An 18,349-nucleotide genomic window follows, 5' to 3' on the forward strand; every position below is an offset into this window, starting at 1 on the left:
GTCCCCTCCATTTCCAGCTTCAGAAAAGGTCACTGTGGCAGACCCATCCCCTCAGAGCTGCAGTCCCTCTAGCGGGGGCAGGAAGTGCCCTGAGTGACCTCTGCAGTTTCCTTTCCTCCATGGTTCACCGTTGGGGAAGTTGGAATCACTGGTTCACGGAGAGCTGTCCCAAAGCAGAATGACAGAGCACTGAGTGATAAGGTGCCAGAGCTGAAAAATAGGGTGGCCCCCACCTTGCTCTCTCAACCCAGTCAGGCCAGGACGCCAGGGACAGGCGTGCAGCACAACACAGGCTTCCTGACTCCTGCAGTGAGGGAGGCCACACACCCGAAGCCCCAAACCAAGGGCAGGAGTCGGGGGATTTGGAGAAAGAAGGTGACGTTTAGGAGGAAAGTAAATGAAGCAGAGTCTCCGAGGGCAGAGCTGACCTGTATGTAAAGGGTCAAGTCAGGTCTGGAAACAGGAGCCTGTTTCCTTAGAAGCCACAGAGATGAGATAAGGGGGAAGTTTGTGTTCAGAAACCCCTGACGTGAAGTGCTGCACCTGGGTTGTAAGCTGAGACTGTCTCTGTGTCATTGTGACTTAGATTCCCCAGGTAAGAGAGGGCTGGTATATGTACCAATTCAAACAGCCCAGTCTCTGAGGGCATCGATTTTAGAGACACAGACTTCACGGTGAGAGAGAAAACAGTTATCACTTAAAGAGGGGCTCCTTTACCCCTTGGCCGCTGCAGTGTGTCCTGTCCTAGGGAGACATACCATGTCCTGTTAACTCGCAGCCGGCTTTGTCTGTGTGTCACCCAGCTGGGGGGTGCTGTGCGTCGCGCATAGCATTCCCTTCTCCGTGCAGGCTAATTTTTACTTCCCAGCATTACTGGGAAGGCATCGTGTGTCACTCCCACCGCTTCTGGCATCCTCTCCCTCCTCCCTCCCCTCCTCCTGCTTCTCCTCTCTCCTCCCCCGTTCTCCCTGCTCCCTGCTCCTCGCTGCCCCCTCCCCCGTGTGTCCAGCCCCCAGTGCAGCCCTGTCCTGGTGCCTCTCCTTCTCCAGGCTCAGCAGCACATCACCGCGGACCGCACCGGGAGCCACCGACGGCAGCAGGCCTACATCACGCCCACAATGGCCCAGGCTCCGTACTCCTTCCCACACAACAGCCCCAGCCACGGCACTGTGCACCCCCACCTGGCTGCCGCTGCCGCCCACCTCCCCACCCAGCCCCACCTTTACACCTACACGGCGCCCGCGGCCCTGGGCTCCACCGGCACCGTGGCCCACCTGGTGGCCTCCCAAGGCTCGGCGCGTCACACTGTGCAGCACACTGCCTACCCGGCCAGCATCGTCCACCAGGTCCCTGTGAGCATGGGCCCCCGGGTGCTGCCCTCGCCCACCATCCACCCGAGTCAGTATCCAGCCCAGTTTGCCCACCAGACCTACATCAGCGCCTCTCCGGCCTCCACTGTCTACACTGGATACCCACTGAGCCCCGCCAAGGTCAACCAGTACCCTTACATATAAACACTGGAACGGGAGGGGAGGGAGGGGAGGACGGCCGAGGGGAGGGGGGGAGGAGGGACCTCGTGGGAGCTGGGCTTTTTATACTGAAGATGCCGCACAGAAACAATGCAAATGGGGCAGGGGAGGGGGAACGGGGCAGGGACGGGACGCAAATGAAACTTGAACTAGGAAGTGGGAGGACTTAGAGCAGAGAACATTTTAAAAAGGAAGGGATTGGGGGGGAGGGGAATCTATGCTTTTTATTTTTAAAAAGAAAAAGAAAAAAAAGAAAACGTCAGTAACAAAAAAACACAGCTCACGAACCCATTCTGCACCAAACTGGAAAGGAGAAGAAGAGAGCAACGGAAGATTCTGGAAGTGGGGGGGCCCCAGTTTTTGAAGAACTTTATGAACTTTTCAAAGATTATTTTCATATGGCAGCAAGTGACATTTAAGAATTTGCTGTCAGGGGACACCTGATATGAAATCCAATAGATTTTTAATTATTGAACGTAAGAATTAGGGATTTTTCCAGAACTCAAAAGGGTCAGCAGCTCTCTAAAAACTCAAGCCGTGGCCTGAGGGGTCTGATATTTGGGGGTTGTTCTGGGGTTGGAAAAGCATAGTTCTGGCTCATTCACCAGGACTGATGGGGGGTGGCCAGGCTGAAGGAAGACTTCCCCTCCACCCCAGCCCCCCAAGAGGGCACATTTTCTCTTTCTGAGTTCTCTGGATAAATCCCTAAGCAATGTTATGCCTCAAATGTCATTAATAACGTGTGTTGCAAACTTGAGGGGTTTTTTTCTTTTCTGAAGGTTTATTTTCTCTTGGAACCAATCCCTAGTCACGTAGTGTAGGGCTCACGGTCATTGCTGACACCCTAGTGGAATGTAGCACTCTGCACCCTTGTTTTCTGCTTTGTGTTCAACTCCAGTGATACCAATAGACTATTCCTCAGTGTAATTGCACAAAAAAAAAAAAAAAAGTGATAGAACATAGGCAAGTAACCAATGTGGTGGTCCAGGCGTGTGCGCGTGAGCGAGCGCGTGTGGCCGCCGCCCTCCCTGTGTCCCTGGGCACGCTGCCGCACTCTTGACTCTACACCATTCCCTCCTAGTGCCTTACCGACGACAGACGCGCGTGAGGGTTTACTTCCATGGTACTCCAAGAAGCTGATGGAAGCGAGTCGGAGCCTCTCGGCTCTTCCTTTGTGCTGTTGTAACATTTTATTCTGGTCTTTCCTGTTTTCTTTTTCTTTTTTTAATTTTAAGTTCATTTTGTTTCAATCCCTGTTGTCTTTCTTGGGCCGTTTGCTACAGAAGGCTATCAGGGAGCTGGCAGGGCTAGGAGAGCCCACGGGTCTTGAGAGGGACATGACGGATGGATGGTCGGGGTTGAACCTGATGGCGATGACGGTTTCAGTTAACTTTTTTTGGAGACAGAGCAAGAGAGACTCCCCACCCCGCACCCTCACCACACTGTGCCCCCAGTTCTACCGGTGCGGTCGGCTCTGCCAATTGTGGAACCAGAGGTCCCCTCTCAGTGTTAGGAACGCTGGCGTAGACAGGTGGCCTCCTGGTGTGGAAGGGACAGAGGAGACAAGGCCGCCTCCAGCCTCCAGGCCGGGCACACCCTTCCTGTTGCTGTCCGGGGGCTGGAGAGGAGGCCTGGTCCCCAGCCCCATGTTCTCAGACTCGCCCCATGTGTCACTGTCAGCCCTGCCCCTCTCTCCTCTGGTTCCTTGGCTGTGTGTCGCTCTCGCGGTCTTGCTGGATCCTTACCTCCATATATACCATCAGCCCTTGGTCACTGCAGAGTCTTTCCTCACATTACCCATGTCTACTCACGACATGACTTTGTTTTGGTTTTCAAGGGCTCTGCTGGGCAGAAGGTTGGAGGGACACTTATGAGGGTGATTGGGGGTCTTACACTGCACCTTGAAAAACTCTCCCACCGCCAGTTACATTTCCAAAGAAATACGCCCTTTGCCCTCTCTCACCACTGATACATTCTGGGAGTTTTCTCAGGCTTTGAACCTGCTGGGTGGAGGGTGTCTCCATTCACAGTAAATTGCGCTTAACACACATGATGGTTGGGAGACTATCTGATCATAGAAGGGGCTTTAAACGGTGGTCCTAATTGTTTGACTCTCAATGCTGAGTACTTAACTAACCCCAAAGCCAAATATCCAGAGTGCAAAGAGGTGGCTCCCAATTTCGGCACTCCACCTCATCTCCCCGCTCCCTTCCTCACTCCACAGCCTCCCTTAATGATTTACTGTGAAAGGTGTTTTTATAGCGATACCCGATCTAATTCAGTGAGGAAGCCAAACCGTTTCCTTAGCTCTTAGCTGTGAAATGTGAAATAACTCTGGAAATTTCCCCTCCCCAACCCTAAGTTCTACTTATCTTACAAAGAAATCAGTCCCCAAACTGGAACCAGCTTAGTCCAGGCCTTAGGCTGGAGGGAAGGACACCATGACCCACTCGAGGCGGCCCCCCCAGTACCCAGTGGGATGCGATGGGACGAGATGCCCTTCTCGTGGTGCCACGATCCATAGTCTGTATCTGGAGGTGGGGAAGTGCCATCGTTCTGAGACAGCAGTAAGATGGCCAGTCCAGAGAGGGTGGGGGGTCAAGTGGAGGACACAGGAGCCGGAGTCCTCCTGGGGCCACATCAGCCTAGAAAACCCGTCCGCCCCGGACTTTGGGCAGCCAGATGGCAGCAGAGCCCAACAGACCTCATGCCCAGTTACACACGTCTTGGCTGCAAATGAGCCTCTGTTTGCCTTAGTGGGTGGCATCCTGGATCCACTGGCACACAGTTCACTTCTGGCCCTTTCTACATCTGCCCTTTTACGGGGAAAGACAACAAACATAGCCTTCCATTTTAAAGAAAACGATTTTGTCTACTAAGTTGGAAGTCTCACTCTTTTACCTGACATTTTCTTTCCTTCCCTTCCAGATCAGGAATGAAAGTTCCATGCTGCTCATAAACATAATATTATTGGACTAATTATTTTGGTTCGTAGCATTGTGATTATTTTCATTATTAGCATCATGTGGATATTTTAGGTGGAGTTTGAAATGCACATTTATTCCGTGTATCTTTGTGTTTTCTCTTTAATATTTAAACTTATTATTATATCTGTGAGTCTGTGAGTAGACAGAAGGGACATACGGATGTCCAGTTTTGTCAGACAGAAAAAAGGAAAGACCCAGGAATTAGGAAAATTGTTTCTGTCATCTCTATTCCATTAAGAGCTGTCAAGAAAGATCTGGCACAGAGCAAACGTTTGGAAAAATCAAAGCCTTTGTCTCTGTACAGACAACACGGGCACGACCAATATTGTACGTTTCTAGATTCTCAGTGGCCTGGAAAGAGGTCGGAGGATGCATCTCACGGGCTGCCATGCTTTTCTCACACATTCCCTGTGCTCTCCTTGCTTCTGAAATCTGCTAACTAGACCCTTGACCTGCCTCACATCGGCTATTTACGTGACAAGCAAAACAAAAACAACCCGCTCCCCAGAGCTGACCCAGCTCGTTTCCCAAATGTCCTCCCATTTCCCATAATGCACCAGGAGTGTGGCTTACATCCTTCAGAGTAGAGACAGTTGTCCCCTCCTAGAAACCACTGGGTGTAATGAGCTGATGTAAGCGTACCAGGCAGGTGGTACCGTCCCCTGAGAAATTTCAGCCTCACTTGGCCTCCTTCCTCTCACTAACCACACTTCTTCTGTCTCTCCCTTGCCCCCAGTGCATCTTCTTGGCACACAATTCTAGGGACAAACTAAAGAGCCTAAAAAAGGCAAACTGATGGTAGGAGGCCAGAGGACACTGACAAAGTCTAGCAGCTCCCCAGATACTGCGGGCCACAGCCCCCCCTGAAATCATTGGCCAGGAAGGGGCACAGCAGGGCCTTCATGGCCATCCCCACTGGGCTCTGACTGCACCCCTCGGTGCATTGCACTTTGTGTGATGGACTTTAAACCAGCTTGAGGTACCCACACGCTGCCCACCGAACCCAGAAACCACGGGCCTGGCTGAAGAAAGGCTTGAAATGGCTGGCTCCACTGAAAGGGAAGCAGCAGCTTACAGAGGGAGATGTCACGCGGTAGCCAGTCCGCAGACACTCAGCCAACATTAGTGTGCCCTCCCCTCGTCCCCACCTGCCTCCCTCTTCCAGTCCCAAGCACAGAGCTGTGGGATCTGAAGCCCCCAGTGAGACAGGCCGGCCCCAGCATGTGCTCCGTTAGCACTTGCCCGAATCTGCCATCCTGTCCTCTACCTCAGAATAAAAGGCTGCCCGTCCCTAGAACCAAGCTCTCAAGTAGAGGGATGCCAACCGAATCCTTATTTAGCCCTCAAATAACCTAGAACAGCATCTGTTCTTTAATTGGCGCCATCCATCCTTCTTTGCTGAAGAAACATCGTTAGAGTAAGGGGAAGATTTCCAAGGACAGGTCAAGGAGAACCGTGCAGTTTGAAGCCTGAGGAACCACAGGTTGATATGCTTCTGCTCGGTGGGTCGGTGCTGACCCGTCTGGGTGTTTGCACCCGTGTCTCTGCGCTCAGGGCCTCTTTCATGACGTTTTAGCTGTTTCCAAGGGAAGGGGTGAGCAGGCCGATGGGTGGGAGAGTCTGAGGCTTGATGCCAGTTATTACTGTGAAGTGGGGCATGTGGCTGATCGAATTCAGAGGGAAAAGAAGGGGTGAGGCAAACCGACGGTTGTCTCCTGGACTGGATTTGCAGTCTGGCCTTCCTGGCGGCTGAGTGGCTTGCAGGCTGTGGGAGCCAGCTGGCTTTGTCCTCTTCACCCTGGAAGACTCAACCCGCCCAGACACCAGATTGTTGGATGTGAGGAAGGGAAGGCGAGAGTAGACAGCTGCTAACAGGCTGATTTGCCTTGACCGGACCTTTAGAATTGCAAACACTCATTTTTGAACAAGCTTGTGGTGGAGGATTTGGAGTTGTGTGAGTGTGTGTGAGTGAGTGGAGCAGACTTTCTTGGAAACCGGAGGAAGGACGTGAGGAGGCTTAAGGCGCTATAACTGATGGGCTGTGGTTGATGAAACGAGATGCATCCACAGGCAGACAGCTTTCATTCCAGATTCTCTGTCTGGTGCCGGGGCCAAGGTGGGCTGTGGGGCTCTTGCTGGCCTGCCCAGTAGCTGCTAGGACAGAAGAAAATAACCAGGAGCCCTCAAGTAGCAGAGAGAATTCAACAGAGAGGCAAGGATTCCTTCCGCAGGCCTCATCTGGGACTTCACAAGGCCTGCGTAAGCGATTTTGCCATGACACATTCCAGCCCCAGGGCCTTTGCATGCTTCTGGCCTGTCTCTGTCTTTTCTTTCTGGTGAATCTTACAGAGTTCAGATGGGGAACCCTCCAAATTGAGCAGGCCAGAGATGTCCTTACCAAATTGGAAAGGAAGGTGAAGCTGTTCCTTTCTTTAGCCAAAGAACCCTTTTCAAAGACACCTCCAAATACGGACAAAATGGCATCATTCCTCTCTCCTTTCTGGGCAACAATGACATCGTCAGTGATGCATTTCCACTTACCCTCTCCTCTTTATCCTGACTTGCATTGTTTGTTTGTTTTTTGCATTTATTTCAAAACTGTACTCATCTTTTAAGAGAAGTGGAGACCAGTCACCCTAGCACGGCTGCTATTGGGAGAGTGGGCACACTGTGTGAGCTTAACAGGTCTGGTGTCAGCACGGGTGTGACCGAAGCAGACCTGCCATGAAGTTTGGCTGCGTCGCGTTCAGGTTCATGCTGGAGCTGGGCTGGGGTGTCAGTGCTTTTCCACTTTGCTGCCGTCTAATCTCCATCCACTAGACGCTGTAAAATCTTAGTCGGGCTACTAGAGAATTGAAGGTGGTGAAATGACATTTAAATGCAATAGAAATCTTTCAAAGGCTTTTGGTGCCACTGCTCAGTAGAGTAACCCAACCTGTAGAGGTTTCTCAACATCCTGCTTGCAGCTTCCAGAAGTTCAAGAGAGCCAGCTCCAAGCCAGTCTTTCCCTTCAGACTCTGAGAGTTTCCAAAGAAGTTACCCTCGGCAGGGCACACTTTCTCAGGATACCTGTACCAGCGGGATCTCCCTGAGGCCCCCAGCTCGACTCCCACAAGCCTTTGAGCGCCCCTTAGCTCAGACCCTGCATTCAAACATTATGTTGACTATCTCTTATTTGGTGAAACTTGCAGAGTCCCTCAAGTAAGTGACAGCCAACATTTGTTGAATGCTTTTGATACGCCAAGCCCTGTGTGAGGGTGATTTCATGGAGCCCTCAGAGTCACCCCATTTATGATGAGGAAGCTGACGCCCTAAGAGAGTAGCATGTGTTCAAGGAAAGAAAACATAATGGCGGTCCGAAATCTCCACATTTCCAGTGAAATTTTTGTTAATGAGGCCTTCACTGAGATACGCTTTTGTTTCTCTTAATTAGCAATGCATGGCCTCCTGTTTCTGACAAACCATTTAACGATACTCCCTTGACTGTGTACCAAACACGGTGCTAAAAGTTGCCCACTGACGATCTTGTTTAATTTAGTCTTCATAATAACCCTGTGAAATCAGCAATATTAGTCTCTTGCAGATGAGGCAGCTGGCTTGGAGAGCTGGTAACCTGCCCAGGGGCACGCAGCTAGTAAGGGAGCCAGGCCTCGAAGCTGGGTCTGCCCAGCTTCAGAACGGAGCTCAGAGCCGCTCGCCACGTAGATACAAAGAGAGGCCTTGGAGGAATGTGACCCTGCGCCATCCCTGCCCGTGCGTGGAACTTGCCACAAGGTGTGTGAGCAGAGGGAGTCCTGAATTGGGTACAAGCAGAAGGGGCAGAATTAGTTTGACTTGTTAGAGAAAATCGTAGGAGTTTCTTCTAGTTCATAGTAGAAATCATTTTAGATTCCTTTCCAGTGTACCAGCTAGCTTTAGTAGTGCTGCTAACAGACTCTTACGAGAGTGAAGGAAAAAAAAAGTGTTTTCTTCTTTAAAAAAAAAAGTAATTCTTTTCTTGCTTATAGTTAATTCTAGAAAAGGCAATACTAAAGGTATATATTTTTTTCTAAATGCTATTTTTTACTGCACTGATAAATATCATAACAACTCTGGTCTCTGTAATTGATCCACTCTTCAGCTCTGGGTAGAACCAGGTGCGGGATTCACACCAAATTTGTAAATACCGTGTGTGGGTCTGGTGTCCAGGAACCTTTTTCTTTGTGTTTAAAATAAAATTTAAAAAAAGGAGGAGAAAGACAAGATGACTTTTAGAAAGAGGAACAAAACCAAGTTTTCTCTTGAGATAGGCTTCTCAAAGAAATGGAAAGCAATAGTTGTGTAAACTGAGGAAACCAGCCAACTTTTAAGACATAAGGAGGGAAAGTCTCTTGCTGACGTATGGGATTAATAGTAATTAATAGTAACAGAAGCACCTTTATTATGGTTGAAAGGTGACAGAATTTAGAAATGCTTAGGACTAGATTTTTAATTTTTTAGAAAACTCTTATTTGTTATGAAGCATCTCCTTGGTTGTTTTGGATGGATTTTTTTTTTTTTTTTTTGGTTTCTGTTTTATTTTTAAAATGTCTTTAGTGACTGGCTCTAGGCTTGTTTACCTAAATTCTTAGGTAGTTTACACAAGTTCTAGAACCTTCTAGAACTTGAACTCCATTGGAAGCAAACCCAACTAATCAGAATTTGAGATCCTGGTTGGTTTCAATAGATGTTCTGGAATTCTGACAGAACACCTACAGATTTTTTTAAAGAAGATTTTAGATACATTATCTTACACAAACTGTGACCTAATGGCAATAATTACCTCAAATGTGGGCATTCATCCTGGTTTTAGCCTTTTTTGAAATCATGTAGCCAGCTTGATCTTGGGATTTAACAGACTATGAACTCCGTGTGGGCTGAAAATGATTAATGCACACTCTGGTCACTGTTGCTTAAGCGAATTCTGAAATAGCTAATCTTACAACAAACATTAAACCAAGGCAGAGATTATACTTTGTGTGTTATAATCAAATGTGATATTCAAATGTACATGTTAAGTATATATGTTTTTAGCTACTGTAAAATGCTGTTAGCCTTCTAAAATACCGAGAGAGTCACATTTTAAATGCGTAAACTAAATAATTGACTGTGGATACTTAAGCATATTTCTGGCTACATTTTATAGTTAAAGTGTTTTATAGTTTACATTTAAACTGGTACTTTTTGAAGAAAATTTCTGTTTATAGCGGACATATTCAAACCCCAGCAATTGCCTCTTTAGTTGGAGGCCATGTGCCCCCAAGGCAGGTATGTTCTACGCATACTGTTGTGTTGTGTAGCCCAACACCAGCATTTCCCGCCATGTCATTGCTTTCCATGTGAACTCGAAAGAATGTGAAAGGATTTCCAGGTTAAGTCCACAGCCTGGGCCAGATGCGAAGACCTCATGCCATGTTGTATCAACACTTGTCTTCAAAGCCTTCTCTTTGACATCTTGGAAGAGGCAGAGAGAACAGATACCTGGTTCGTTGATTTTTGTCCTGATTTGAATGTTTAACTTATTAACTGATCCACTGACTTCCAATCACTAGGCAGTAGGAGACACTGGGATTCAGGTGGCCCGGAATGTTTCTGGGCCCCCTGGCGGCTGTTTCTGGGCCCCCTGGCAGTATTCTGATCTGTGTTTTGCAGGAGAGAGTCACACACCCCTACGCCCATATTCATTGGCTAGGTTTTCCATATATCTGCTGTCATTTATTCCTTTGCTCCTTTAAAACAAAATAAATGCAAAAGGATGTGTTTACTTTCTACACTGTGTCAAACTTAGATTTGAAGCCTAGGTCAGTGGCGGGGGGGGGGGGGGGGGGGGCGCCATTCCTTCCTAGAGATTGTAAGTGCTGCTGAGGAGGGGGTGCTGGGGAACTGAGAGGCAGCCGGGGCCTTTGAGACCCATCAAAGTGAAGACCGTAATTGTAACGGCAAGAGAGACGTTTCAGAGGGAGGGCCCCCTGCCATGCAGGAACAGGCTGGAAAACGCGGGTTCCCCTAAGAGTTTTGGTTCATTTTTTGTTTTGTGAGGAGGACCGGCTAAAGGGCATCCCTTTAGCAGATGAGACCTTGAAAACTGCAAAATACCTGGGACCAGGGAACTGTTTGTGCATTGTTGGTTTTGTTTTGTTTTTAAATGCGTTTCCTTTTCCCTGGGAACTCTGTTGGTAGTCTGTTTTTATTACAGTTTTTTGTTAGAAATGTTACTGTAAAATATTTTTCATCTCGCCCCTCCTAATTCCTGCTTTCCTCTGATTGGTTTTCTCCTTTGCTGTAATTAACCAAATGAATTTTATGTCCTCATCTTTGGGGCTTAACCATATTTTTAAAAACTAGAGGTATAGAAATTGGCTTTAAAAAAAAACCACACAGCTAAATATACTGTATCCAGAAAAGGGCTCCGCCATTGCTCTGTAGTTTCTTTTCAACCAGTTCCGGAGCTGCCTCCCCTCTTTATGTTGGGTCACTGTCCCTGTGGCCACCTCAGCCTCTGCCCTGCTGTCACCACAGCCCCACGCCCAGGTACCCAGGCTTCCCAGGTAGCTCTCACGAGCCAGGAAGCAGGTCCCACTTAGCCTTGTGAGTGGTGGTCTTACTTCCCTGTTAGATATTCTCCTGCTTGGTTGAAGGGGCAATGGACTTATTGTTATCATATTATTATTATTATTTTAATAGTTTGGCTCAGGTTATAAGGAAGAACTTGGGAAGTGAAAAGTGACTTGACCACGCTCACCCTTTGTAGCTTCCTGTGACTTCTGAATGGAACAGAAAGCGTCCCCCACCCCACTCACCCCTGCTCCCTTCCAGGCAAGTGTTCCTGTTGGCGCCGCCTCCACGGCATGTGGTTTCTCCCCACCCCGTCACTCTCCTCACTCGTGTTACTGCTCATTGAAACTTTCTTCCATGGCTTTGCCAGGGCACAATCACTTCTGGCCCCCAGAGCACGTCCTCATCCTCTCCGTGTGCATCTTTTTAACCAAATGAAGTAGACCAGGAAGTCACACTTTGGGGCAGCAGAATGTCTAGTTTAGTAGAATCACTGTATAGATATAGATGTTGATATATATGTTTGTGTATATATATATCAAACCAAATTCCGGATAGGAGAAGTATAGCTTTACGGATGAGGAGGAAGTCGGCATCAGAGTGGGCCCAGCAGGGGAGCCGGGACGGCCCCAGGCCGCACCTGCCATCCCCGGCCTGAGGCGGGGCTCCGCGCACCTTGTCACGCACCTCACCACAGTGGAGGCGGGTGGCCCTGAAGGTGCCACTGTGCCCTCTGGGTCCCCAGCGTCAAGGGCATAGATGAGGGCGGGAGGGAGGCAACAAATCAGAATGACTGGAATTTTCCACCCTGTTTTGCTTTGACCACATGTATCGAGCTGCCGCCTCTGATATATCACGTTTCCAAAAATGGAATCCATTAGGATGGAAAGGGAACGGATCTGTAGAAATGTTTACCTTTCAACTGCCCGTGAATTTAGTCCACTCTGGATAGAAAGACTCACTCCCCGAAATGAGAACAGGGACGAGGAGACCTGGTGACACTCACCAGTCCAAGGGACGTGGCTCCCTCCCCAAGGTCATCTCGTTCTAGATCTTTCTACCAGGTCATCTCAGCTCAATAACCCTATGAAAGCCCTGGTCTGTTGTGTTCCTTCACTGTACGGTTTCTGTAATAAAAAGTGTTAATCCACGTTAATCTTTGTGAAAATTATTGCGTGCAACAGTATTTTCTCGTGTACCTCTTTTTCCTATGTGAATTGTCCCTCTTTTCTTTTTTATTTATAAATGTCTACTTTTTTTTTAAAAGACAAACCAATGTGTCGTAGACCTCTATGTAACCTACTCCTTAGTCTCATATTATAGGTATGTTATAAGAATGGATATTTTACTTGGCTTTAGAATGTTTTACAAGAAAAATAATTCTTAACTGATCAAGTCCTTGCTACTAAAATGCTTGTGTTTTTCATCATGACGTCGTGTGCTTCTAAATTAATAATCATTTTCGTTGTAGAAAAATGGAGTGAATTTATATTAGTCTTGGAAACTAATAATAGCATTGTAAATTTATGAGATGATTTTAACAGAAAAAATTATAGAAGAATATAGTTATTTTAATTGTAATATTACTAACTGTAGGGTGAGAAAGGGGGGTCCCGTTGTGGTGAACTATGTTATAGCTTGTTACTCACAGTTTCTTTTTGATCATTTTTTCGGTCTCTGAGGTGAAACGAGTTATTAATTAAAATTTGTAAACTCACATATGCATATTGTATATGTGTAGAAATGTAATCACACTTTGTCTTGGAATTACATTAAACTGTTTGGAGTCACTGTATACTCAGCCTGGCACACTTATTTATTCTAGAACCAGACTAGTTATAAGATCTAAGAGGTTATTGTTGCCAGTGACATCTTTCGAAAATTATTTACTACATCAGAACATGTTCATAACCCGCTACTGCATTGAAAATTTGCCAAGATGACCATGTGTGGCCATAGAGAAGGGGCGTAGAGATCATTTCACTGCCAAGTCCCGTGCAGCTGGGCAGCGGAGCGTCTCCTCGCTCCCTTTGCCTCATCTGAGCCATGTCAGCCCCGTCCATTTGCAAACTCCTTCCCTGAGGCCTGCGTCCTCGCTGTCATCTGCTGGCCTGAGAGCTTTGCGTCGTTCCCAGGTCCGGGTGCAGTGTGTGGCTTTCCTTGGCATCCGGGCCCTGCCCTCACCAGACCAGGTCAGGCGGCCCCTCCCCGGGACCCTCCCTGGGACTCCCCACTTGAGCCGTGAGCTCCACAACCCACCCACATCCTGGCCACCACACCACAGCCGTGCCACCTCAGGAAGCATAAAAATCCACATCCTCCTCTCACTGCGGCTTCCAGCATTTTCTTATGGTAAAATAGACAAAATTTACCATTTTAACCATTGTAAAGTATAATTAGTGGCGTTAACTACAGTCACAGTGCTGTGCAGCCATCACCACTAGCTATTTCTAGCACTTTCACCATCCCAAACAAGCTCTGTACCCATTAAGCGATCCCTGCTCCCAGCCCTTGGCAAACGCCCCTCCACTTTCTGTCTCTGCGTTTGCCTCCTCTGGCTCCTCATGTGAGTGGAATCATACAGTATTTGCCCCCTTTTTGGCTTATCTCACTTAGCAATGTTTTCAAGTTTCATCCATGTTATAGCATGAATCAGGATTTCCTCCCATTTTAAGACTGAATGACGTTCCATTGTATGTATTGTATGTATGTGTGTATCACATTTTATCTTCATCTGTTGGTGGGTGAGCTGTTTCCACCTTCTGGCTTTTGTGAATAATGCTACACTGGTATGCGAGCATCTGAGTCCCTGCTTTCAATTCTTTTGGATATATACTTAGGAGTGGAATTGCTGGATTAGATGGTAATTCTTAACTTTTTAGGGAACTGCCAAACTTTTCCCCAATGGCTGCACGATTTGACACTTTCACCAGCAACACTCAAGGGTCCCAATTTCCTCCCCTGGCACTCTTACCATAGCTTACACTGCCAGTGTCCTCGGATCTCAGACCACCAGCCTCCCGGCCCCGTATCTTCTGCGCCTCCTGGTCTCACAGGCTTCCCAACCAGCCTAAACCCCACTCACCTTCTCCCCTGTCCCCTCAGCTCCCTGCCACACTTACCTGCTGTAGATGGATTCAACCACCTACGTCTCTGCTCCCACAGCTGCTGGAGACCCCCCAACCCGTGAGCAAGGTCCGGCTTTCCTTGGCATCCGGGCCCTGCCTTCACCAGACCAGGTCAGGCGGACCCTCCCGGGGACCCTCCCTGGGACTCCCCACTTGAGCCGTGAGCTCCAAAACCCACCCACATCCTGGCCACCACACCACAACCGTGCCACCTCAGGAAGCATAAAAATCCACATCCTCCTCTCACTGCGGCTTCCAGCATTTTCTTATGGTAAAATAGACATAAAATTTACCATTTTAACCATTGTAAAGTATAATTAGTGGCGTTAACTACAGTCACAGTGTTGTGCAGCCATCACCACTAGCTATTTCTAGCACTTTCACCATCCCAAACAAGCTCTGTACCCATTAAGCGATCCCCGCTCCCAGCCCTTGGCAAACACCCCTCCACTTTCTGTCTCTGCGTTTGCCTCCTCTGGCTCCTCATGTGAGTGGAATCGTACAGTATTTGCCCCCTTTTTGGCTTATCTCACTTAGCAATGTTTTCAAGTGTCATCCATGTTATAGCATGAATCAGGATTTCCTCCCATTGTAAGACTGAATGACGTTCCATTGTATGTATTGTATGTATGTATGTATCACATTTTATCTTCATCTGTCGGTGGGTGAGCTGTTTCCACCTTCTGGCTTTTGTGAATAATGCTACACTGGTATGCGAGCATCTGAGTCCCTGCTTTCAATTCTTTTGGATATATACTTAGGAGTGGAATTGCTGGATTAGATGGATATTCTTAACTTTTTAGGGAACTGCCAAACTTTTCCCCAATGGCTGCACGATTTGACACTTTCACCAGCAACGCTCAAGGGTCCCGATTTCCTCCCCTGGCACTCTTACCATAGCTTACACTGCCAGTGTCCTCGGATCTCGGACCACCAGCCTCCCAACCCCGTATCTTCTGCGCCTCCTGGTCTCACAGGCCTCCCAACCAGCCTAAACCCCACCCACCTTCTCACCTGTCCCCTCAGCTCCCTGCCACACTTACCTGCTATAGATGGATTCAACCACCTATGTCTCTGCTCCCACAGCTGCTGGAGACCCCCCGACCTGTGAGCAAGGTCGGCTTTCCGTGCGTATCAGCTCCCTCTTGTGGCTAACTGCAAATCACCAGGCTCTCCAAGCTCCTGCCTCCTCACTCTCGCCGGACCTTCTACTCCCCAAAGTGACCCAGAGAAATCCAGGCAGCTCCAGAGCTCCCACAATCCCACCCCCTTCCACAAACCTGTCTGCCTCACGTGTCTGTCCCTTCAGCCTCAGGAAGAAGGGCCTTGTGCCTACCTTTTGTCCCTCACTCTCCAGGGCTCTTTCTTGTCAAGCTTTCCCACCCTCCTTTGGACCTTTGTGCTTTCTCACACCTGTGCCCTTCAGGAACCAGCCGGAGTCATCTCTCCAGGAGGCTTGGCCTCACGCTCCTGATGAGGTGGGGTCCCCTTCTAGGTTCCCAACCCCTCGTGTGTAATTCTCATTACGCCACAGTGTCAGCGTTTTTTTCCTGATCTTCCTTCCCCACAAAACTACAAAATCCTCGCAGGTAAGAATTTATCTCTCATCTCTTTCTAGGGCATCTGTTACAATGCCAAGCACAGAGTGGGTGGTCAACAAATATTTGGATATGTGCGTGGCCCATTTTCATCGCCCAATCAACCCACCTTTCCAGTCTCCAAATTCTGTGTCTCCCAGAATTCAGGTAATAATACCAATAAAGCCCTAAGTGCAGGCAACTCTTGAACTTGGGATTAATTCAACTGAGCCAAAATTCAAGTTACTAAAATCCATGCAAAAGATTGAGACAAAAGTCTTCCGTCATACCTTTTTTTTTTTTTTTAATTAGAAATGCGCTGCTGGGGATCACAACCTGTGGAAACGGAGAGGAAAGCAGACCCCATACACCAGTGGGATAAGAGCGCGTCAATAGAAACACAACGCAGCTGTGTATAGGGTCTTGCCACCAGTATCTCTGGAAAGTTATTTAAATCTAAAGTGGAAAGACATACTCCTGACAATATGTTCCTTCAAGTATACCCAATACTGTGGTCATAACTAATTTTAAATCGTCTTAGTTGCTCACTCAAACTGACGATGAACAGGGAAGTTGAATTCTAGACCCCGCAAGAGATACTATGGGTATTTCCCCGCTGACCCAAGGAGCCCCTAGAAGGGGACCAAACCAACCATTAGATGGCACTGTCACCCAGCGGCCAGCTCAGGACTCTGTCCATGGGTGGGTGGGTCGTGGGGAGTGTTGGGGGGCATGTGACTGGGTGGTGGAGGTCATCCCGAGGAGCCAATTCCAAACAGCCAGGTGTACATTTTTTGTGAGAACCTGACTTACATGTTTTCTAACTCTTCCCTAGACTCCCTAAGCTTAAACAAACACTAAGTGAATATAAAAGTAGAGAGCCAACGGGCCGGCCCGGTGGCTCAGATGGTTGGTGCGCTGTGCTCCTAATGCCGAGGCCTCGGGTTCAGTTCCCAGCAGGTGTACACTTTTCATGAGAGCCTGACTTATATGTTTTCTAACTCTTCCCTAGAATCCCTTAGCTTAAGCAAACACTGAGCATAAAAGTAGAGAACCCCTAGATTTACGTGTTTTCTAACTCTTCCCTAGAATCCCTGAGCTTAAGGAAACACTAAGTGAGTATAAAAGCAGAAACCCGCAGGGCCGGCCTGGTGGCTCAGGTGGTTGGTGCGCTGTGCTCCTAATGCCCAGGCCTCGAGTTCAGTTCCCATCAGGTGTACACTTTTCATGAGAGCCTGCCTTACGTGTTTTCTAACTCTTCCCTAGAATCCCTTAGCTTAAGCAAACACTGAGTATAAAAGCAGAGAACCCCTAGATTTACGTGTTTTCTAACTCTTCCCTAGAATCCCTAAGCTTAAGCAAACACTAAGTGAGTATAAAAGCAGAAACCTGCCAGGCAGGCCCGGTGGTGCAGGTGGTTGGTACCGTGTGCTACTAAGGCCGAGGTCTGAGGGCTCAGGTTCGATTCCTGCACAGGCCAAACAGCCAGTTACGTGTTTTTCGTGAGAACCTGCCTTACGTATTTTCTAACTCTTCCCTAGAATCCCTTAGCTTAAGCAAACACTGAGTATAAAAGCAGAGAACCCCTAGATTTACGTGTTTTTCTAACTCTTCCGTAGAATCCCTAAGCTTAAGCAAACACTAAGTGAGTATAAAAGCAGAAACCTGCAGGGCCGGCCCGGTGGCTCAGGTGGTTGGAGCGCGGTGCTCCTAAGGCCGAGATCCGAGGTCTCGGGTTCGATTCCCACATGGGCCCAGTGAGCCGCGCCCTCTACAGCGAAGGCTGTGAACGACAGCTCCCCAGCCAGCCGGGAGCCAGAGTGAGTGGCCGGCAGTCAGCGGCCAAGTGCCGCCGTGTTTGTGTGTGGCTGCCTTGTGCTACCACTGTGCGCTGCCCGTGCTGTGCTGTTCGTTCTCATGTGCTTGCTGTTCCAAGCGTGGGTGCCGTGGCCGGCGGCTGCCGAGTCCCTCCCCCCTTACACCATGGCTTTGGAGTCGGCCATGAAGCTGGGAAACCACTTAACCTCACCTCTCAAGCTTCAGTTTTCTCAGCAGTAAAATGGGGCTAATACTACCCGTGGCAAAGACTGGCTGGATATTCCCCAAAGATGTTTCTAGGTTATATTTCCTAGTTTTCTTTGCAGATAAATATGGCCAGAGATGGACCCTAAGAAAACTCTCACACATTTATCCACACTCTCTTCCCTGGATTTCTGGCCAGACATGGAAAATCCGAGGACAGGACTCTGAGGGCCTAGAGAATGGTGGGGCCACCAGAAGCCCAGGTCACTGAATGGCTGGCTTCCTGGTCTCCTAATAAACCCACACTGGACAAAAACCACAAAAGAGTAAGAAATGTCTATTATATTTGAGCCACTGAAATTTTAGGGTTGTTTTATTATACCAGTTAACCTATCTTATTATCTTCTTTAACTATAATGCAGGCTGAGTAGGGTATTAGAGTATGCTAACTTCTGGAACAATGCCCAAATTTCAGAGGTTTAACAGTAAGGATCTCTTCCTGGGTCACACCACAGACTAATGCAGGTCAGTGA

The 18,349-nt window shown here is 48.3% G+C and overlaps 1 protein-coding gene across 8 annotated transcripts in view; it reads left to right on the plus strand.

The window, feature by feature from the left end:
* HIPK2 (homeodomain interacting protein kinase 2) overlaps nt 1-16,485 on the plus strand; it is a 175,200-nt gene extending 158,715 nt beyond the window's left edge. For 4 of the 8 annotated variants that reach the window (XM_074315296.1, XM_074315297.1, XM_074315300.1 and 1 more), the window contains exon 15: nt 1,050-12,884. In XM_074315296.1, coding sequence (XP_074171397.1) covers nt 1,050-1,514 — 465 coding nt within the window. In that variant the 3' untranslated portion in view covers nt 1,515-12,884. Of the gene's footprint in view, nt 1-1,049; nt 12,885-15,835; nt 15,963-16,106 lie in introns of those variants that run through there. The other 4 variants (XM_074315299.1, XM_074315302.1, XM_074315303.1 and 1 more) reach the window with 3 other exon arrangements.
* Nucleotides 16,486-18,349: the final 1,864 nt, after the last annotated feature.

Source organism: Rhinolophus sinicus, linkage group LG11 (assembly GCF_036562045.2).
Source record: "Rhinolophus sinicus isolate RSC01 linkage group LG11, ASM3656204v1, whole genome shotgun sequence".
Classification (NCBI taxonomy): Eukaryota; Metazoa; Chordata; class Mammalia; order Chiroptera; family Rhinolophidae; genus Rhinolophus; species Rhinolophus sinicus.